Below are 23,629 nucleotides of genomic sequence, written 5' to 3'. Positions count from 1 at the left end.
CCAAAAATTTTGGCTTAATTCACAGCTTCAACTTCGATAAAAAAATTACAAAATAGACTGTTCTGTTGGTCTCTGTTCAACTTGAGCAGATTTTCTATGTTCCAGTGCTAGATGAATCCAACCATGTCCTGCCTATTCTGAGGTAATATACAATTTGGCAGGATACTGTAAAAATAATTGCCTTAACAAATGTGGTTTAGAAAGGCAATATTGAAATATTAGATACAAGTGAGGAAAGCAAAATTACACGCACACAGCACTTACCAGCAGTCTAGCCAGGCCAGGAAAACAACTGTGCAGTTTATCAATTTAGTCATCTTTGAGACATTACCACTCCTTGTAACCCTGTATGTTTTTTAAAAAGACATGTTAGATATTGAAAGCATTACCATCACTTCTATTTTTCTGAAACTTACTGCAAAGACAAATTTTCCTTTTTCAATTAGAACTTCAGGAAGATACCTATTTAACCCAACAAGCAGAAGGAACCACACTGAAGAGCATCAGCCATTCCTGGATGACCTCTGTAGCCAGTTACATGATTTGCTTACGCTCTGCGCCTGGCAAGACTTCTGTATGTTTTGATGCTCATTTTTGTGAGCATTACTAATTTAAATTCCTCTTCATATTCTAATTCACTACACAAAATATGCATCTACACAAGGCAATCAATTATACAGCCTAGCTTCACTAAAAATCTGCATTTTCCAAAGGAATAAATTCTGAATGATTGTTTAACTCATACATAAACTTAAGTCAGTTATACATGAATCATTCTGTAAATATAAAATGTAAACAGTTAAAATACTTCTGTGAGGAGCAGCACCATTTTACATGACTATTTAGTAACTGTTCTATATATTTCAATATATCTTTTGTTTAAAAAGTGTATTGAAACCTGGAGCTTCAGTGCTGAAAACTACTGAATATTTATGACTTAAAATGAACCATTATTAAGATTTCTGCTACACTGGTCTCATGGTGAAATGAAAGAGATAAATATTAATTTATACAGCACTACTTCTCCCTCCCCCTCCTTTGGATGGCATATATTGCTCACTGAATGCATTAGCTACAGAAATCCTGAGGTTCTCCTACCACTTAATGGTTTTTAGCAATCAGTTACTTTTGGTGGAGGAAGAATAGCTGAAGTTTTGCCCCTATTGCATTCATGTCATTCCCTCTTCTACCCAAAAAGCACTCGCCTTAGTAGACAAAACTAGTAAGAAAGAAAACTCCCAAGAATCACGTATTACATGAAAGTATAGCTACAGCATATTCGTTTTCCCTCTCGGCAGTCTAGACATCCTGGATACACTTTGTTTTGTGTGTACAAAAACAGGCTACAAGCTAGAAGTAAACAGTTTATTTGCATTGCAATGTATTATTCATGAAGTATCCTCGTGTTTTATGGTCATCACAAGATTTGGCATGCCACAACTCTGCAGAAAACATCGCGTTAACTTTGTTAGGCTAGATATTTCTGCAGCTTTGAAGATACGCTTTGCTTTCTTAAGTTTGTAACACCATTCAGATGAGGCTACTTTGCAAAGGATTGTACACTGTTTCTCTAAAAAAAATTCACTAATTGTTGCTTTTGCTGAAGTAGTATAGGCAAGTGGCTAAAATAAAAGAGGATTTTGTTCACTGCCAGCACCACAGTAGTGTGCCTAAAACTACAGCTGGCTGCACTGAATTCTCTCCCCCTCCACCTGGACACGGACATATGACCAAGCATAAAACTTTGAAGGATATCATGAACAAAACATCTGGAATAAATTCTAATTAAAAAATTGAAAACCTATAAAATCTTAAATAATTCATTATATGGTAATGACCACAACATTAATATGTGCTTTGATAAAACAAATCTTACAAATTCAGTAAAAAAAGATCAGCAGCATAATAGTAAAGCAAATATGCAGATTTTAAAACCACAATAAAAATTATCAGGTTTAATATTTTACAGTTAATTACAGCAAAAAAAGTGGCTGCTTTTAACACAACTTACAGTTTAAAATTACAGCACTTTATGATGAATTCTACGATTATTTTTGAAAAAACACTCAAAAATACCACCAAATTTTAAAGGTGCCCTATTAATGACTAAAAGGACCCCCCTCCCACCCCCCAAAAGACCAAGTAGTCATCTACAGCAACCCAGAGGTCCAGCTGAGGTTTCTAGACTGCTGTCTGTATCAGAGGCCAATGTTGGATCTGTTGACATTGAAGACACATCATTGACAGATGACGATGAAGATGGATGTTGAGAGCCATTGATCATTGCTGCACCTGTGCTATGAGAAACAAAACAGCAAATCAGTTGCAGATACAGTTGCACGGTTCAGTGCTTGCATTAGTCTGTCTCTTCCTAATAGTCATGACTTTCCCTTGTTTTAGCAAGTTTCAAGAGACGTGTCTCAATCCGTTGTCAAAGTAAATAAACCCCACAAGTCTTTAACACGGGGCTTAATGAATGGTATGCCAAGAACCACAGAACTCACATGACATGATACCTGTCAAATTACAATAAAATGCTAATGGCTGAAGGTTAGCAATCACAAACATCGATCATACTGCATAAAGCCAGAGCTAAGATACCCTACTAAATGTTGAGACCCAAAGCTAGAATCTATCAACATATTTAGATAAAGAAAGAAGGGGACTGTTTTTTTCCATCAGCTCCTCCCCTTCAGGCTGGGAAACAGCTGGTGTTCAGCCACACTGAATGTATACAATCTCAGATACGCAGTGATTTTTCAGAGTCTGGACTTCAGTGAACTCTGGGCAGGGTCAGCAACAGCTGTCCAACTCTTGCCATCATGTTTCAACACTGCAAATGGAGTCCTATCAATGGGCAGTCAGCAATCACATCTTGCTCCAAAATTCAGCAACGGTTTCTGAAAGTGCTCCGTAATTTTCCTTTCTATTTAGAGGGAATATTCAAGGCAGACAACCTAGAAATCCTGTTCCATTACTTAACAGATGGAAGTAGTGGTTATATCTTTATTTGAAACTGCACCAGCTACAAGTTACACATCTAACCAGATTATAGCAGCAGAGTACTAGTACATACCAAGATGTTTCTTGAGGACTGAAATGAATGAAGCGTCAGTTACATGGGGACAATAACAGAGGAATTTACCAGATTAATAAAAAGAGATGTCGACCCCATACGTTCCATTCAAATAAGCAATACCTCAAAGAGAATTCAAGAGGTTGTTGGTCATTTAAGAGCCATATTTTTGGGTTAGGTTACTCTTGGATGTCTTGAACAGCTTTACTCCCTCCTGACCTACAACCCAATGTAACTTTTTACTGTGCTTTTATTGTAACCAACCTAAAGGGGCTGGCTGTCCGCGTATAACCCCGTTCTTGGTTCTCTCCTCCAGGTCCATGACTTCCTTGTATATCAACTCTGAAAATGCAGAGAAAGGAAGGAAAAAAATGAATTTGCAAACCCAAGACTGGATTGATAATGCATCTCCCATTAAAATGTACATTTAGATTTCATAGGTTTATTACTGTTCAGAATTAGTTTTGAACAACAGGCCATAGAGGCTACAGAACAACTGGCAAGCGATATAAAAATGTACAATTCTTTTCTGTTGGAGCTACAATTGCCTGGCACTCTCAAGAACACTCTGACATTGCTCTAAGGCTCTTTTTTCCAGGCTGCCTGGGGACCTGAGGTTAAACTGAGCCTTAATGACCACTCAGTTTTTATCAACGGCTTCTTTGGTACAGGTAAACTCAATCAGCAGTCTTCAAAGGACCAGGTAGGAACAAGCCCAAACAGCATTGCTATCCTCCCGACACACATTTGCCACTAAATTTCCTCAGCAACAACATCGAAAGGTCCAGATCTCCATGAAATGGAACACAATATTGGCATATAAGCAGCCACTCCAAATGAAAGCAGCAACTTTATCTTCCAGTTACAGAAGTTCCTCATCCTCAAAAAGGTCAGAAGTGCTTGTAACATGAATCAAACACCCTGTATACTGGCCAGAAGGTTTCTAGGCTAATGGCAGCTTGTTACCCAGAAAAGACTTCAGCTGTGAATCTACAGAAGTAACAATAGAAGAAAAGGACTAAACATGTTAAACGCAACTCGTAAGAACTGACTGTCAGAATACTACTACTTATCTGTCACTGGCAAACTAATGCAATGTACAAACAGTTTGGAAGAAAAAAGCGTTTAAGAATTATAATTTCAAGGGCTGTGGGGGTCTCAAAAGTAAACTCCATATTGCTTGACATACCCTCAGCACATCTGCTTCAAAAGGGAAATAACTTTGCTTGGAAGGAGAATAGTAAGAGAATTTCCACAATTCTCCCCATCTCTGCCTTTACAATGAAAACTCAGTTTCTAATAGAAAGCAACTTAAAAGCGTGGCAGTACTAGATTTTACAGACTTGTGTCCATTACCAGCCAACACAATGAAACTGCCAAAAAAGATTCATGAAACATTTTCCCTGCTTTTTTTCCTCTGGGGATAAAAAGACTATACAGGTCTTATGTCCCTTCCTAGACTTTTTCAGTACAAAGTATTAAATTGCTAATGCACTAAATTCTTGCTTAAAAGCAACATTTATAGCCTGCACAGCTCTCTGGATCTGCATTTTTTCTTAGCACTAGGACCTCTGCAATAACACCACACCTTTTAGAAGCAATTTCAAAATGAAGCACAAGCTCTACAAGTAACAAAGATGTTCCCCTTTTACTTTATCATTTTACACCTCATATATGACCAGGAAATATACATACTAAACAAGTACTGAACACTAAAAATCATGCTTTTGGAGGTACGAGTCTTACATCACACTGCGATCCACACCTCAACCCCAGCTACTTTCTCAGGATCCCACAGCTGATAACCATCAGCGTCTCCCACACCAGCTGTAACCTCACTCTCTCACCCATTACTAACACTCCTTATGGCTTCTTCTTTCAAATCCTCTGCTTGATTTAAAGGAGTATAGTTATTGCTAATATGCTCTTCACCTGAAGACTAGTGCTTCTACTTCAGACTTACGTTGCTCAAACTCCTGCACCTTTTTCAACCGTAACAGTTTGTCCAGAAGAGTCACCCTCCCTAAAAACGCTGCCTTATGGTTTGCAAAAGGTGACTGAAATGAGCAGGTCTTAAGTTCACTACAAAGGTTCGGCACCTTCACAGGAAAATTTTTAGCGTCCTGACAATCAGGAGGTTGTGAAGCACTGATCTATTCCCTTGCCATTCCGAACAGTTTAAGTAAATACTATTAGGTTGCTCAGAAGAACCTTAATAACAGTAATCCTTAGGGCCCAGCCTACTTCCGAAGGCCTTGGTAAACTTAAAATGCCCTTCTTACCTTTCCATTCTTCTATCGTGTGCTCCCTCTCATCTAACTGCTTATCTGGTATCTTTGGTGGAGGCTGAAAAACAAAACTAACTCATGATAAAGCAATCAAAAGGGATACAAAAACAGAATAAATGAAAAATGAAAATAAGCACTCAGAATATGAACCTGATTTAAAAATACCATATTTACATGGTCATATATTCTCTCATACTTGGACTTGGCCTGTTTTCTAGATGCTGCTACATGTTTTAAACTTCTTCCGATTAACAGATTTGCTTACATTACTGTAATAATTAAAATAGAAACTGAACAGTCTGGTAAAAGAGCTCCTAAGTGCAGCAGTCTCCAGCCCAAGCAGCCCTTTTTACCTACTAACTGTTAATTACTAAATTTTCCCTCTAGTATTATAGATCAGCAGAATTCTAATTGCACCAATTACATCAAGCATCTTTTTCTATTCTTAGTGGGCCATCACCAACCACCCTTTTCTTAAAAAAAAGAGACTTTTCTCATAAGCTGAAATTGTCCTGAAATTAATTTTTTAAGAAAAATTTTCAATTAATCCCTTTGTTCATTAGTGTTAATAATTGAAAGCTCAAGATCTTGTACTCAAATTTTACCAAAATACTTATTTTCTAGTTTAAGAGTACTATCAATTGCTACAACTAATGAAAGTATTTCTTTTGCCCAGGAGCAAATACCTCGGAATCCTATCAAGGGCAATCAAACCACACTGAAACAACTGCAGCTCAATAAATCAGGACCCTATATAAAAGATTTCAGATGCACTCGTACATGTCCAGGAGATTATATGCAATTATACACAAACACACACACACAGATACAGGTACTTCAGTTTGCGCCCATTCCTAGTACTATTTCTCATAGAGATGTCAATCTATGTCAATAAAAATGATGACGGCTCAGTTAAGCTTCTAGTGAAATGTGTAGATCATGCAAGAATCTTCTTTCAAGCAGTTACAGCAAGCATCACAAGTTTGCTTTAGTACAGTACCTTCCTAATCAGAGACCTAAAACAAGAACTTACAGCTTCTGCTTCTGATGGATCATACCAAACATTGATGTATGGGTGCTGCAGGGCTTCATCCACAGAGATTCTTTTAGAAGCATCTATAACCAGCATTTTTGATAACAAATCCCTCGCTTGACTTGCTGCAAAAGCGAAATTTTCTATTTAGACTAGTGCCACATATAGTAATATATGGCACATATAATATATATGTGTATAATACAGTATTTCAAAGCTCATAAGGAGAGGAGACCTGGAGTAAACAAGTTCCAGTTTAATATCTACGCAACCCTCACATAATTTGGGGTTTAGGAAAGCGGTCCATTTGATGAAAAGAAAAAAATAAAACTGAAGAGAATAACACAGGTGGGAAAGGGGTTGGACATGTTTCACTACACATTTTCAGCATACAGTGCCCCTTGGCGTGACATCTTTATGCGAAATATAACTCAGCAGGCAGTGCAGCCTTGTCTGGAACAGCAGCGGGCAAGCACCTACTACCCCTCTCTTACAGTTTATGGGGAAAAAAAACGTCACGTGCTGTTAGTCACAGAAAATAGGGTGAGTCTCTGACTCCACTGAGTAGGTGACTTTTAGAACCAGTAAGTTATTCCAGTAACTACAGGCTATCTATGTATTATGAATACAAAACCTTTATTTTCAACCCTAGAGAAAGATCATCTGCTCTGCCTACACAACTTCTATTCCACCCTCCTCCCACTCTTCTCTAAATCACATTGGCATCTGTCACTGAAAGGGAGATATATATTTACTTTTCTTTATAAAGGTATCTCCAGAATAGGAGCTGTTTCAGAAAAGATGAGAAAGTGAAGGTAAGCATACGCCAGCACGTTCATCCACTCCCATGATATAAATATTGTAATATTTAAATCCTTAGTGGGATGATTTTATAGTGAACAAAACTAAGATACATTTCTCTTCAATATATCACAGTTTTAAAACTTTTAAAATATACAACACACAGAAGACAGACCTTACCTTTAAGCTTATTGTGTTCGGAGTCAGCTGGGAAAAGGACATCTGGAAAGAGTTTTTCAAAACTATATCCAGCATATTTAGGTCTGTTCTCCACATAAGTTCGGACTGTAGGCTGTAATTTCTTCATAAATTCGGGGCATGGTGTTCCTAGCTGCTCTATAACTTTATTCCATTGATCAATATCTAAGGTTATGCAGCTAAGAAAAACACTGTGTCTAATTTGCAGCTAGAAGGTTATGTTAAAACCACATAAAATAACCAACGGAGAGAAAACACAGAAAATTATAATAAAATATCAAATTCATCATCATTAATTAGGACTACCTTCTTAGAGAAAATAGTGAAACAAAGCAAGACTATGATAGAGTAGCCAAGGCAACATGTATTTTACCCAAAATCGTAACTAACTAGCAAAGGATATACTTCTGAGAAACAGAAAATTAAGAGACTCACAAACTGTATTAAACGAATTTAAATAAAGGCGTTGTTTGTGTTCTGGAGAAGAACTCGCTTCCTGATCCGAACACGTATTCACAGTAGTCAAGCTACTACACATCACCAAGGCACTCGTGAGAATTGCCCCCTGTAGGTGCTTTGTCCTTCGTTCTCATCTTGATACCTCCGCCCAGTCCTGGACCCTCCCAAGTTCGCAATCCCCCCCTAACAACATGCAACACTGAGCAGCAGTGGGCACATAAGGGATGAAATCTTGGCCCACACGGGTCAATGACAATTTTGTCCGAGACTTGAATGCACAAGTTAAAGAGTTTCAAGAACATGTAAGGAACATCTTATTAGAAAAGTTTACACAAGTTAAAGGGGAGATTGACCAGTTCACGGCAGAATAATTTAATACGTGTTACTGAATAAAAAAAGCAACGTTTGGCTCAGGAATTCCTAGTTGCAGATGGTTAGATACTGGGAGAGAGCTCACGTAAAACTTTATATATGCTTATTCATATATTCTCCCCATTTTTTCCTTTTTGGCTACCATTAAAGACTGGATAGTGGGCTCCCTAAACCTTCAGTCCGATGTAGCAGGCCCCCTCTTACATTCTTAAAACTTAACAGCAGACCTTTATGTAAGGATTTTCAAGCTCTACAGTGCTTTAGTACAGGCCTTGGAAAAAAAGTATTTACGTTGTATGGCACTGAGCCTAAACTGAAAAGCCATGCTCGCAAACCAGACGCATAAAGCTAAGCATGGTGCAGCTCATGCAATGACAGAGCTGTGTGAAAGTAAGGATGCCCTGGATCTCCTCACTGTGCCTCAAAATCTTCACCCGATCTTCTCGCCTAAATGGTATGGTATCAATTATTAAACAGTTAACCTGCAGCAAAAGCAGGAAAGATTTCCGATGGCATCTACAAAACTGGACTATAGCTACTAATAAAACAAATAAGATGCCAAACTCCAATTAGATCCTCTAATTTTAGTGATGATCCACAGGTTTCAGCTCTATTTGCTTGGAGCAGACCCTTTGTTTGAAGTATTGTTCACAGGACAACCCATACAGATACCACCAAGCCATTCATGGAATAGAAAGACAGAAGTGCCAGTATTTCTGAAAGCTGTTTGCAGGATCATTTCTGCATACAAAAATATAAAACTCCAGACTGTAACTAATGAAGCAGGTTAGGAATTTTTTGTAAACATTTCCTAGAAAATGTAAAGAATAATAACTGCTAACATGCTCAGGTACTAAACAAAACAACATCAGTAAGTTATTACATAAAAATGATCTCTAAAGCAAAAATCAATGCATGTGAACCAGTAGAACACCAACCTGAACACAAAAAAACTGTCTTAAATGTGACAACATCCAAAAGCAATGGATAGACACTATATTAAATTGGAAAAAGAAAAGAGAGGGGGGGAAAAAAAAAGAAAAAGAAAAAAAGGAAAAATAAGCCTGTTTGCCCAAGTGGTATTTTGTTCATTTTGCTTAGTATTAATCTCTAAAGACAGTCACACACAGTAATGCTGTGTTGTGGTTTTGCTTTAATGGTATAACTGTAGACATTTTTGCAGCTTCCTGGAACCAAAACTACGAACTTGCAAATTGTATTTTGAAAAGGCAGTTTAAAACCAGTATTTTAAAAATTAGAACCACCTTAATCTGGAACTATATTGCTGCAGTATCTTTTGACCTTTTACAACTACATCCTAGGCCAAAGTAAGGATACGATCTGTACCAGGAAATAAAACACCACCTTTGATCATTTCTCCCATGATGCACCCAACTGACCAAATGTCAACTGAAAACAAAATGCAATGATATTAACATAAAAGATAGTTATTAAAATAAAGTAAATAAAAGTATCTAGACACACACACACGAAGTGACTATAAAAAGCGTGTGTAATGGAAATGAGCGAAGGTGAATGTATGCTAACTACAGGACCAGCAGAGACTATGTCCTACTGCTAGGTGCAGCCTGAATATAAATGAAGTTCTTGACAATTTTTTTTAGGTGTATCACAAGAAAAATCCATGTTCATTTAATAAAAAAAAAAATTGTACAATACGCATTTTCATGACACAACATCAATAAAAAGGTTAATCACTTCCTAACTAATTCAACCTGCTGCAGCAGCACAAGGATACAGTCCCTTCCTGGAAAGAGGATTTTGTGGCAAACCATTTCGCCCATAATGCACCCCACAGACCATAAATCCACTATGTTTGTAGCACAAAAAGAAGGAAAAGCAAAGCAAAGGGTCATTTAAAATTAAAAGAAGCATAACATGACTGCATCCTATAAACTGCAGAGACAGCACAGGAAGAAGAGCAAGTCTTTGTATTAATCAATGAAAACACTTTAAAATACACCATACACAAGGATTAGCTTTTAACTGTCTCAAATAGAAGGCAGTACCTCAGCCGATAGACTAGATTGGAGCACCAAAGATAACTTTATTTCTTGAAAGTAATTCCATTGTAGTTGTAGGAATAATTTTAAAAGTAGCAAAGTAAACTGACCTTGAAAAATACTGTGTATCTAAACAGTTTGTAGTTTTAGGAGGAGAATTAATTGGTTATTACTGGGGAATTAAAATTTGCCATCAAGTATTTCCTAAAAGTCAGATTACCGTGCATCTCCCTCTCTTTAAATAAATTTGCCATCAAGTATTTCCTAAAAGTCAGATTACCGTGCATCTCCCTTTTTAAATAAGAGGAGAATTAATTGGTTATTACTTAGGAATTAAAATTTGCCATCAAGTATTTCCTAAAAGTCAGATTACCGTGCATCTCCCTCTCCCTTTAAATAAAAAGCAAACACAATCAGTAAAAGATCACTTAGAATTTTAGAGGATCAGTTAATGACAATATTAGTATGCTCCTATAAGATTTTCAGTTAAAATTACTTGCTTAAAAATATTTCTCCAGTTATGCTGAAATAACATCTTATACAAAAGAAAAACTCAAAAGCAATTTTTTTGGGTGTGAAATACACATTTTCTACATTACCTTAAAATAAATCACTCAGAAGACATACTGAAAGATGCACAAGTTTACTTTTTACAGGTATGTCAATTTCTTTTGTGGTTGCTTTCAGAGATGCTGTTAACTCTGTATGCAAAAGTTTTCTTGAAGTCATAATAATGAATTTGTATTATTATGAATACTTTTATGTCGAACATGACACTGGAATTTCAATTAAGCAGATAAGAAGGGGATTTAAAAGAGAACAATTGTATACTAAAAATCACATGTAAAAGTTCTGAAGGAGCTCAACAATGTCAAGCAAACAACGTTGCTTCTTACTGAAAATATTCCTTCTCCCTTACTTTCAAGTTCCTCTAAAATAGTATCTAAATCATATGACAGGAGACCATAGTTGTACATATTAATAGGTCAAAATTAAGGGCCTGGTTCATTTAAAAAATTATTGTCAACATTTTATGATTAGTGGTGTTTTTTCTTTAAAAACTCTTTTCAAATACTTAAGAAAAGTACATATTCTTTGGCTTGGAGACCCAAAGATTTGAAGCCAAGTTCTGCATTTGAATATTTAAATAAAATTCTGAATGTTGACTTTTTCACCTGCAAAACAATCTGCTGCCATCACAAACCAAACTATACCCAAAATCTATTGTAATTAGTTTGTGTCCAACATGATAAAAAGAATGCCCATAATTGCATGGAGAAGTCTGGGAAGAGAAACAACATGAAACAATGACTTATCTTCATGCCTCAGAAGACAAATTACTTCAGAGGTGAAGAAAAACACTGGAAACCATTCTTCTGGTCACCCTACAACACCAAACTTGTGATGTTTGGGGGTGTTTTGGTTTGTCGATTTCATTAATCAAACAAAACCTGTCTATTTATAGGTGTCTAACTTTTTTATGAAGCTAGACTAACTTGCACACTGAGGACTGCTCCTGTGAATACTTCTATAGAAGACTGAGTAAAATCTTATCACAGATTTGAAAAATCTTTTTTAAAATCTACTGCTTGTCATACAGAGTGTATTTTATTCTTAAAAACCCTGTTTGGAGTGAACTTACTCTTTTCTGTAATTCTAAGAGGAAAAAAATACCAAATGAAAATGAAGTTCAAACCCAGCGTATGTACTAGGAAACTTAAAAGTAGTTGTTTCAGAGGTTTTGGGGCTTTCCTTGCTTTTCAGTGCTTCCTTCCTGATAATCATGCACATAACTGCACATAAATCTAAATATGTTAAGAAACATGTGCATGAACAGTTTTGGTGTCCTTCAGTTCTGAATTTCTTGAGTTTGCAAGGCCTGGTTTCTTATTGTAATACACCCAAATGTGCTCTATCTCCTTCAGTATCAAAAACTATGTAGAAGTTAACTCTATCATCAGTTTGTTTGGGATCTCTGCTAGTTTTAAAACAATTAAAGATTTCATATGTGCACAGTACAGTACCAGAAGAATAGTACTCTTCAGTATGTATCTCAGTCATCAAAACATATATTGCAATCCTCCCACGTAAGTTCAGCAGGGCACTGAAACGGCATAAAGCTGCCAGATGACACTGTTCAATTAAACTAAATGTTAACCAATAGTTAGCTGTCAGTTTTCGATATTTAACTCTAAATTAAATAAGGTAACTTTTAATTTAACTGTGGGTTTACAGGGCTAAAATAGGCATCAGCGCTAACAGGTGAGGATCCTGGACAGTCCATGGTTCTTACTGTAAGTACATCCTCGATATTTGCCTCCCTCCCCTCTGCAGCCCTGCCTCCCTGTCAGGGGAGCTCCACAACGAGGAACTCATCAGGCAGCGATTGAGAGGAGTACCAGTTTATGTAAATAGCCTTTTAATGACAACAGTACATATGGAAATGCAGATTGTCTTCTGACTCAGCCAACAGATTTACTTCTACATTCTCCAAAAGCGTCATTCTCAACTCAACGACCATGTAATTTGGCTTTGGGCAAGACGTGATAGTTTTTCTGTAGGAAAGTAAAGTTTTGTTTATATTCTGCTGCACAACACAATTCACGCCTGCTTAAGGAACAGGATTGTCACTAGCATGACAGGGTGCTCTAGAACACAATCTATTTAACTCCAATAACAGCCTAAGCAACATTTTAGTTGAAAGAATGTTTCACACTTTTGCAACTCAAAATTACTTAATATTTAAGAGAAAAATGTAAACTGGGCAAGCTAAGTCAGAAAACTTGTGACTTCCATTCTATCAATTCTTTCTCTAAGGCAGCTGCGTGACTCAGACTACAGCTTTAGGTTCTTTTATCTAGTGTCTCTTAACTGGCCAACGTAAAGTCTTGGGGGAAAAAAAAAAAAGACAAACATATATATGCTTTCTACAAAACTTTAGCAGTTAAAAGAGTAACTTTAAGTTTGCTCCACTCAACCTCTGACTTCTAAATTACGGGAAAAGTAGCCAACCATGGAGGCCATTTGAAGGAACGTACATCCTCTCATGCTCACTAACGATCCAAACAGAAATAAAAACCACAGCCTTGCAAAAAAGATCTTTCGCATTCCTTTGAGCTGGCTTCTTTCATTGCCAACACCGATAGAAGTTACTCTTCTTGGCTGTTACAGACAACAACAAAATCAGCTCTCTGTTGTTTACACACAGCTGCTGTCGTTTACACACAACCTGAAGTCACTTGCCCTAATGGTATGCAGTCGCCAGGGAAGTTTGCAGACTATATTAAGAATCCTGAAAAGCCGAGCAAGTCCCAGTTGTGTCAGTAACCTGAGGAGCCATGCCTCACATCACCAGGAGACAGCTAACAAAGCCTCAAGCACCATGGCATCTCAGGGGCCTTGCTGGAGGACTCATCAATAGAGGGTTTAAAATACCTTCAGCAAATGGTGACCTCTGTGCACTGTGCCTGCCTGAGGTGGAAACACCCAGTGAGCTGAACTGACCGCAGTGACAGCGGATCGATGAAATGGCAGCAGAATTGGGGCCACTACAACGGAGTTTCAGGAATGACATGCTACTTTCTTTGGTTTCGTAAAGGATACTAGCTGTTTCATTCAGAAGATGCAATGTACTTGATCATGTGTTTCCCCCAAATGCTGTATCCTTTCCTTATTTTCTTGTAGAAGATATTGAGAGAAGAAGGGCCACAAAGCGAGTATAAAGAGGAGGGAAACGTATACAAGTAGAGGGACAAAGTAAACAAATTTCCTTGGAATTCATCATGGACCTGAAAGAATCTATGATGCTTCGTGACAGTACTCTCTGCATTCTTGTCTCAAGTAGTAGCCTTTAAGTTCCCTACATCCTGAAAGTCTATATTGAATATAGTTATTTAAACATTAAATTTAGGACACACATTTACTGATGAATTACAGTTTACATCCTCATCAGGAATAAAGTCAGGTGAAGGTATATCAAGGTACATACCATGTATTAAGAAAATATATTTCCAGTTCTTCCTGTATGAAACTTAATCTACCAAGCAAGTTATTTAAATTTTTAAACAAACAAGGCCCTCAATTTCTTCTCCTATTAAATGCAAACATTTCTAATGGGTTGAGTTGAATAAACAAATTGGTGTACCCAGAATCTGCATTTTGGTCACAAGGCTAATTTATAAAATTTCTACAGCTTGAAAAAAAACATTAACATGTAAAATGTGGTGTGCCAAACAAAAAATAAAGCTATGCCAAAGAAAGACTATATTTGCTGACCGTTTTCTTTGTATCCCATCCCTAGGATGACCTCTGGTGCTCTGTAGTAACGAGTCACTACATAAGGCGTCATCATAAAACTAGTTCCTGCAGTTCTGGCCAGTCCAAAGTCAAGAATCTTCAAAGTGCAGTCTGACTTTACTACTATATTACTGGGCTTTAAATCCTTTAAAAAGAAACATCATATATGACTGCTAAGACAAGCACAAAGTACTCTGTGGTTCACATTTTTAAAAGATAATACTGCTAACATTAAACCCCACATATACAACTAGGTTATTGGTACAACTGCAGTTTCTTTCCCCCTTGCATTAATTCATGTGCATTCAGCAGACTACAGAATTAATTGCCTTATTGTGCTTGTAGATTTATATAGCAATTAAAGAAGGAAAATACAACCAGCGTTATAAGATATGTTAGCAATGTCTGAAATAAACTGAGGTTAGTAAGAAATGTTAGCTCTGAGGAAAGGTCTAGAAACTACTCACTGGAACAACAGTTATTACTACGATGCAGAACACAAGTAACATGACAATTGCTTAAATCATTTGATGCAATAATCATCTTGATACAAGAATTATTAAAATTATAACATGAACGTAAAAAGTAAAAGGTTTCTTTGCTAGTTGAGGCTGCATTACCTCTTTTGAACCAATGCAGATGTTTCTCTGAACAGGAAGGAAATCCCCATGCTCACACAGATTTAGTTTCCCATTTAGGATTTGGTTTTACACTAATTTTGGTGACCAAACCCAAAAGGACACATTGAAAAACTGCCAGAAATTAATACAATCATTAAATTGGAGTGGAAAATGCCCTGATGATTTAGTTTCCCATTTAGGATTTGGTTTTACACTAATTTTGGTGACCAAACCCAAAAGGACACATTGAAAAACTGCCAGAAATTAATACAATCATTAAATTGGAGTGGAAAATGCCCTGATACAGCTTCAGATCTTAGCTAGAAACTTGGTAACTGTATTCTCTTCACTTGAACCCTAAAACCACATTGACAATAGTGGCTTTACAACATCTATTTATACGGACACTGCACAGGCATACTCGGTCATTATCTCAGGAGGATCTTACACACATCTGAATGTCACAGAGCAAATACTACAAACAGCGTAACTTCAGAATAACTTTGCCATCATAAAATCATTCATAGCACACAGGCCGACATACATAAGGCTTGGATCCTTTCTGCCTACACTACTAAGATTAATGAGAGAGAAACCTGAGATGTGGCAGCGGACTCCAGCATTTCAGCTGCAAGCATTTGATAAGTAGCCCTATCTTTCACTGTTTCATAAAGACTTAAAAGTGGCTATCTGCAAGATATATGTAGTTTTCATTTGTACTTGTACGGCTTTCAGCAAACTCCTCAGAAAGCTAAGAAAGCTGCATTAAAGACAGAGAGGAAACCACAAAAAAGAGTTCCAGAACAATAGAATTTTAATGGATAATTAAAAGTCTTGCATATTTACATATTCACACATGCAATTCCAAATTGCACACACAAAGACCCTGCAGACAACTATGGCTTAAAAGACTCTCAAACGCCACGAATGAATTCAAATACTATAAGGCATCCCAGCTATTTAATATGCACGTTTCAGATTCTACTACAATCCTGTTTATTATCAGCTTTATTCTTGCACACTTCTATTATTTGGAGGATGCTCACTGCAGAATCCCAGGTGCATGCTCATAGTATTAACTATACTCATCCTCCCCAAAGCTGCAGGATTAACACTGAAAATGTTAAGAGATCTTCCCTTTGCAAGAGAAAAATCACTATGAGGACAAAAAGCAAAAGCTTACAGAGTACTGTCCATCCTTAATTTCTGAACATCATGTAGTTGTCATGAAGCCTAGGAACATCTTGTAATTTGGAATACAGAACTGTCCTTCAAAATTATGGAGGCAAGAGTTGACTTACACTGCATCCAAATTCATGCAGAACCAATACTTCATGTTTTAAATAAACAAGGACTCAAAAGCTCCTGTAAGAGCGATCAAGTTAGTTAGGCTGCATAAATATATCCAGAACCTATAGCAGAAGGTATCTCACCTAACCTTAAAAATGTAAAATGTCAGTGCCCAAAAATCAGAGATTATTCATAGCTGTCTCCCCACTAACCAGACAGGGAGAGAGGGGCATCTCTGGAGGGTAATTCATGGCTTCTATGGGCTTTTCCCTTTCTAAAGAAAGATTCGCGTGAAGGGCTTCCATAATTAGGCACTTTTGTTAAGTGCTCAAAATCAGGCAGAATATAACGTTTCAGAGCCTCCATGCAAGACTAACGAGACACTGTGTCCTTCAGCAAGCCAGTGAGGCACAACTCTGCAACGCTGATCATTCATCCTCCTCAGCCTGCGAAATATAAATGGACGTGTACTTCTACACTTGCTGGAAACTCCGTCTCTGCAAAATGTTTTGAACACAGTAATGTTCATTTGCCAACATCTGTTAAAGCCAGTAGTTACTTCTTTTCTATAAATGTACGAATGTTTACCTTTATCCATGACTTCCACAGGCTCAATGATTTGACGCCCGTTTTATAGGAGTGCAAACCACCCTTGAAGCAAGTGAAGTTTTAGAAGCTCCCTCCTGCCTGTGCTAAGATCCACAGAAAGAGACACTCTTACATTACCTACTCTAGCATGTCCAAACAATATGCAGTTTTCCAAAAATAAAAAAGACCTAGGAAAACCCACAGCATTAAACTTGCATGCCTAAGTACTGAAGAGACCAGAAAATCTGAAGCTGCATACAAACCCATTATTTCAATCCTGCAGGCGTGTGCATTAGGACATAAAGGGCTGCATAATATCAGTCATATGCAATATCTTACCACAGCTGTGGTAAGTGAAGTATCCTAGTTTTGCCTAGCATTCCCAGAATAATGCAAGAAGCCCACCGGCCTGTCTCAATGCCCACATGCAGACCAAGAAGCACAGGGTGCGATACCTGGTTGCAGGCGATGCTTCTGCCTACCTTCCCTCGCCCATCTCTTTCAAACACAGCATTTCAGGGCAAATTGCACACAAGAAGGAAGCCTTCAACCTTCCCTCCCTGAGCTCCTCACTGGAATGAGGCAGCCGATGAGTACTAGAGCTAGCTGAGCAAAAGGAAGCAGTGTTTGGCCATGTAAACCGTATTCTCTATTCAAACAATTGTCCCCGTTCCCTTGAGGGAAAAACAGCACACTGAACAGGAGTGTCATACTGCCAGATCCAGCTTGCGGGCCGTTCAACACCTCGGTCACAATGAGGTGGACTACTGAACTGGACAAGCATCGTAACATAGCAATTCCTGCGGCAGCACTCAGAATTGCCATTCGTGATTTACTTTGCTGTGTACATCATCTGTGAGGAAGACTATGTGGTAACGACTGAAAGTATCACACATGAGTAAGTTTAATTATATCTTCTGCGTCATTTCAGAAATGAAAACTTTTAAAACTCTCTAAAAAAATTACGATGAAAAAATGTAGCACTGTAGAAACACAAGCTTACAATTTCCCAAAATAGCAGAGATTATATTTGAAAAGTTGTAACTCAACAACCTCAAGCAATCTTTACACTATGTACAAATATACAGGAGATGTTCGACTTTAACAGGCAACCTTAAATTCAGAATTTCTTGACTGGATTGCAACACACACACACACACGCCATTTAAAAAGCAGTAGTCAGTTTTGCCTGTGGGCAGTCTGAGTGCATGCTTTGTGACACACAGGTGTATGGAAGTTCCACTTACAGGTCTTTATCGTCATCTGTTTATCTGGAGACTTCAGATATTTATTCATTACTCTGCTAGTAAAACAGCAGAAATAAAATGGGCAGTTCTTTCAAAAGATGGGATTTCAGGTTTGGTTACCAAAACAATAAAGGAAGAGATGCTTTCAGATATTCTTTCCTGCCATGACTACTAAAATAGAACATTATATAGAATTAGAGAAGGTAATGTAATCCACTGCAAAACTCTTTATTTACTCTGTGCAGATTATTATCAAATCATTCAAACATACAAAAGGTTCATTCCAGAATTACAGCGGAAAAAGGTGTGATGATTTCCTTTCAGCTTTCTCTCTCTGCCTATGGGACAGGCTATGGATCACCCTTTGTGCTCCTATTTCTGATTTGCTTCTGTCTTTTAAATACTCAAGGCAAAACCAGGTGCAATGAAAAATATACACAGTTAAGTTCACTTACTCTATGTATAATTCCAGCCGAATGAAGATGTTTGATACCACACAGCATTTGATAAAGAAGATAGGACATTCGTTCATGGTCTAGCTCCATCTGAATCACTTGGCAGAGATTTGCATCCATGAGCTCCATCACTATGTAGCTTATGAAGGAGAAAAAAAAAAAAAAAGAACAATAATCAGGTAATACTGCCATTTTATTGTATTCTTTCCCTTGTTCATCTTTCTGCGTGAATATTTTTAAAATTCATTCTCAGCTTTAGTTCAAATCAGACTTACACGTCTTGAAATTCTTCCAGGGATTTTTGTGGTGTGAACACATTCAGTAGGCCGATTATCTGTAGGAAGGGGGAGAGGAAGTATAATCGCAGCACAGCAATAGCAAAGTTGCAAAGTCAACATTTCAAAAACGATACCCAATATCCTGATGGAAACCTCCTGGTATCCACTGAAGCTCAAGATGCTCAGCGGCTCAACCAGGCCTAACATGCTGTAATAGATGCTCATGATTTTAGAAGGAGTATTTTTCCTCCACAAATCACATAGTCTACAGACACTCCGTGTGCATTAACAAGATGCTATTCAAAGCTTAACACCTAAGGAAGTTAGTCAATCTTCCCCTGCCTCCTACTTTCAGTTTGAAGAGAGCTGGTAAGATTTTTACTGCACAAATTAAAAACTGACAAAGACTACCTAAGAGATACCACTTTGCCATTGACAGAGGTGAAGCAACAAGCCCACCCAAAGAGAAAACCAGATTCTTGGAGCTGCTTTAGGATATTTCCCAGTTGCTAAGAATGGACAGGATGTGCAGAAACAGGTCAAGCTACTACTTATCAAGAGTCAGGCAGGCTTGCAATAGTTTATCATCATACAAATTATGCTATTAGGTAAAACTTCCTTCAGAGAGTCCACATATAAACCACCTCTGCTTTAGAAAAAATACAAAATTTTCCCAAGTAGCTAAAAGACAGGAGTAAGTCTTCTAGGAGTCTCTCCATCCCTCGCAGCCAGGGGGAATTTTATCTTGCTGAAGGGGGATTAAGAGGGAAGGTGAGGAAGACGGCACACAGCTGCCTCTGAAGGAAGAAAATGGCCAATACCAGGCCTCTGTAGTCCAACTCTGGTAAATTTATCACTTATTCTCTCCCCATTTCTGTGATCTCGTCTATTCCAGAGCTTCTTAAGCATCAGATAGTTCCTCTTGTCACAACACAAGACTCCTAACTCATACATGCACCAGGGAAAAAAAAAAATTATTACAGCCTTTTCTCCTCCTATTTGTCTAGCAGAAGCAACAGAAACAAGGCTGCACTTACCACTCACCATATTCTTATTTGCCAGCTGCCTGTAAAATGGAGCAATGTAACACTGACTCCCTTCCTGAGTTTGAAGGGGCTATTTAAAGATTTGGCAGGTATTAAAACTAGCCAGTAATAGCTCTTCTGAAAGATCCTTCTGTACTTATCGTGGAGAGACAGCCATGCAATGAAAACCTCTATAATCTACAGAGGATGCCATACTCTGAAGTCTCTTTTAAGACTTTCACAAAGAATAACCTTCTAGTTAATTCTTTAACATTTAAAGCAGGACACTGCACTTACATTTTTGTGATTAACACACTTCATAAGAACAAGCTCTCTGTAGGCTCTTTTAGCGTGGGTTTGGTTCTGAAATGGTCGGCTTAACTTCTTGATTGCAACATTTCGTTCAAGGATGGCATCATAAGCCGCACTGTAATTAAAAATAACATTATTACATCTCAGTGTCAAGGTCCTTTAAGCTGTGGCAGTTGCCACCTTTTTCAGATACCTTGTATCATGTCTGCAGATAAACTAAATTTCCAGTATTATTCAGCTTTCGGGAATGTAATAGCAAAGTGTTCTTATATGCTGAGCAATTCAAAATTTAGAAATGTTTCCTAGCTTCATAGTACTAACACATGACAATCTCCACAAAAAAAAATGCAGGATCTCTGCTTCCTAAAATATCTTACTAAAGATATTGAGCTCTTGACGCTCATTGGCACTCAAGAATAGACCACCTAAAAAAGATCCAAAGCACTTCAAACATAAAAAGCACATCAATTTTATGTAAAATCTTCACACTGAAAGGGAGGGAGAAGGAGAGAGGAAAAGCAGGTTATACAAAGGTCCCATGCTTTCACTTATGCAGCTGCTTAATATCCTCAGGACACTGAGAGCATCAATGTCAAGATAAAAAAAAAAAAAATCTTAGGAAAACATTAACATCTTGATGTCACTGGCTTTTACTTGGCAAAAAGGAAGAATAACATTTTGTTTGCAGAGCAATGCCAAGATTGTCACATGATTCAGTGACACAGGCTGCTGTCTGCAAAGAACTGACGAAGACTGTTACTGGGGACAACTCCCATTAAGTATCACATTTCCATGACAGGAAGACACGGATTTTGTTTCCTGTAAGAGGTAATACAACAGCTGGCTACCGTGCAGACTCAGGAAATATTTATCAGTTACTAAAAAAGCCTCAGCAGGGTAAATACTGTTTTCTTGTCTCTTATCAAGAATGGTACTCAAACCTAATGAAGACCATCTGCCAGTCAGCATCTACTAAATCCAGCTAGCTACTTTAAAATGCATGTTGTCTATATAGTGTATAGGTTTGAATGATTTTTTTTGTAATTTTTTTTTTTTTTTTAAGTTGTCAAAACCTCTAGTCACTTGAAGAAATTAAAAATAGGAGCAACATATACTGGTAACTTTCTTTAGGCTATCTGCTTAATATTCCTCCAAATCAAGTTGGATCAGTTTTTAAAAAAAAAAAAACAAACCAAAAAACCCCAACCCAAATCACAAGAATTACACCCTGTCTCCTCCAGACACAGGCAAGATTTAACCACATGAGCACTCCAGTCCTCAGGGTAATCAGAGTGATTTAACTAAAAAGGCTTCAGTTACCACTAGCAGCAATTACAGAATGACACTAGAGTAACTGCACTGTCAGTTGTTGTTCCTCAGCTCTGGGAGGGGCAGTAAATTTGGAAATCAGGCAGTAAGGTATGACTGGGAATCAGGACAGTGATAACATCCACAGCTTTTGCAGGCATTTCTGTAGCAACTAAACAGACTGTAGTCAAAGAACTGTCTACGTCCTCATTATATTAACACACATGCAAACAAAATTCAGCTCAGTTTTTCTGCTGCTGCTACTTACAGACCAAATAATCTTAATGCCAGAAGTTACCGTTTCAAAAACAATTCTTTCTAGGGTACTGACCTTCAAGTTTTCATTTGCACTAAGCACACTATTTTATTATTAACCCAGCTAAAATACGAATTAAAAACACACCCGTACCACACATCCTCTAAACACTTATCAAGACAAGATCAAGGCAGTAAAGAGGTTACAGGGAAAAAGTGTTTGAGAAGATTATGCTTTTCCCTACCTTTCTCTTCCTTGATGTTTCTTTTGTATTTTTATGTCCCTGGATAGCATCTTAAGTTACAATAAATTGGAAAGTCTGCAAGCTCCTGTGCTATCTACGTCCTTCTCTTGAACATTCAAAAAACACTCAAGAAGCTTAAACCAACATTTATCTTTGGGGTAACGTCACTGAACAGGAAACAGTGCCTACAAGCAGCTAGTTGTCACCAAACTTAAATCAATCGGACACTCTTCAGTCCACACAGCAGAACTCTTATTCAAAGAATTAGATTGTCAAGTCGTATCTTCCTAAACTGCATCAGGTATTTACATATTACAATGACAGGCAGCATCACAAATGCTCACTAACTGGTATCAGGGACTAGTTAGATTATGAAACTGAGTGAAACAGGCCCCTAACAAACCATTTCAAGAAGTTAAAAGCATTTACAAGCATCAGATATTATATAGAGAGTATTTCTGGCCTTTGTTTCACTGTAAGCAGCATGGATTAGGATTAGTTTCTTTATCCAGGTTTCCCCCCCCCCATTAATTTATGGGACTCAGCACAGCTGGCTGAATTTGCACAGAAGGGCATCGGTTGGTAAGCAGGAAGGGACATAGGTCAAAAAGCAACAGCAACAGCCCTTGCTGAGGAAAAACGCCTAACTATTACTATTGCCAGTTTGCACATAAAAGGTAGTTCTCCACACTCCTACTCGGTAACATACAGCAGTTAAAGGACTCAGAAAATTCTATCAAGGGATCCTAAAAGTACATTTAAATTTTAAAGAAACCTTACCATACTATCCCTTGTGCTCCCGATCCTATTGGTTTTAAGTTTTGATACCGTTTCAATACAGTGAAAGTAGAGTCTCCAATTTCAACACTGTAGAAATTGTTGTCACGCTTGCTTCTGCTCATGACGGCAACTTAGTTAGATCGCTTCATCCAAATTTTGCTTCTGGCCTGTAAAGAAATAAAACTTGAAAAACTAAGATTTTACAACTGTACGTAATCTGACAAAAGGCAAAATTCTTTATAACACGGAAGACGTTTCCCAAATAAGTCCTATATGCAAATGTGTGTTACTCTTAATGTCTGCAGGAATGAGATGGCATGTGTCCGAAATGTTTTATTTTTAGGAATGTTCCTAAGATAGTATCCTAGAAGAGCAAAAATAATAGAAAAACAGAAGTGAATGGTTGGCAGCAAAAATCTTAGACGACAACGAACAGAAGATCAAAAGGCAGGAAGCGACATGTCACCCACAGAGCTCCAAGAGTGCTGCCATTCCCTCACACATACACGTGCAGCAAGTGAGCAGGGTTTGGACCAGACACTCCACAGAGGTCCCTTCCAACACAAATTGTTGCATGACTCTGTAAATACAAGAGTGACAAAACATCCACAAGTCTTCCAGACATTTCAATCACCAAAATACTCTTGGTCACAACTGCCAGGAATACCTGTCACTGATG

At 37.7% G+C, this 23,629-nt stretch overlaps 1 protein-coding gene across 3 annotated transcripts; it reads right to left on the bottom strand.

The window, feature by feature from the left end:
- Positions 1-1,351: 1,351 nt before the first annotated feature.
- On the bottom strand, positions 1,352-23,112 carry MAPK8 (mitogen-activated protein kinase 8). Of its 3 annotated transcripts, none has more exons than XM_009277736.2 (11): positions 22,951-23,112; positions 20,348-20,477; positions 19,023-19,081; positions 18,748-18,886; positions 14,527-14,692; positions 9,987-10,058; positions 7,379-7,561; positions 6,398-6,522; positions 5,359-5,422; positions 3,341-3,418; positions 1,352-2,292 (listed from the first exon to the last, which is right to left on the bottom strand). In XM_009277736.2, the coding sequence occupies exons 1-11, from the start codon at positions 23,070-23,072 to the stop codon at positions 2,147-2,149; spliced, it is 1,284 nt and encodes a 427-aa protein (XP_009276011.1). In that variant the 5' UTR covers positions 23,073-23,112; the 3' UTR covers positions 1,352-2,146. The 3 variants fall into 3 exon arrangements, with proteins under 3 accessions (XP_009276011.1, XP_009276014.1, XP_009276013.1); XM_009277739.2 differs by lacking the exon at positions 9,987-10,058 and adding an exon at positions 9,566-9,637 and having other exon boundaries at positions 1,352-2,297; XM_009277738.2 differs by lacking the exon at positions 9,987-10,058 and adding an exon at positions 9,566-9,637.
- Positions 23,113-23,629: the final 517 nt, after the last annotated feature.

Source organism: Aptenodytes forsteri, unplaced genomic scaffold (assembly GCF_000699145.1).
Source record: "Aptenodytes forsteri isolate BGI_AS27 unplaced genomic scaffold, ASM69914v1 Scaffold15, whole genome shotgun sequence".
Classification (NCBI taxonomy): domain Eukaryota; kingdom Metazoa; phylum Chordata; class Aves; order Sphenisciformes; family Spheniscidae; genus Aptenodytes; species Aptenodytes forsteri.
This window is presented reverse-complemented; position numbering and strand designations above follow the sequence as displayed.

Bases quoted from the DNA above. Each gene is read 5' to 3' on its own strand.
- MAPK8 (XM_009277736.2), bottom strand. From the start codon at position 23,072: ATGAGCAGAAGCAAGCGTGACAACAATTTCTACAGTGTTGAAATTGGA. The intron at 10,059-14,526 runs GTCAGCAAATAT...CTACAAACATAG, and splicing joins GATGGGATACAAAGAAAACG to TGGATTTATGGTCTGTGGGG. The intron at 5,423-6,397 runs GTAAGTTCTTGT...TTTGTTTTTCAG, and splicing joins ATCCATCAGAAGCAGAAGCT to CCTCCACCAAAGATACCAGA.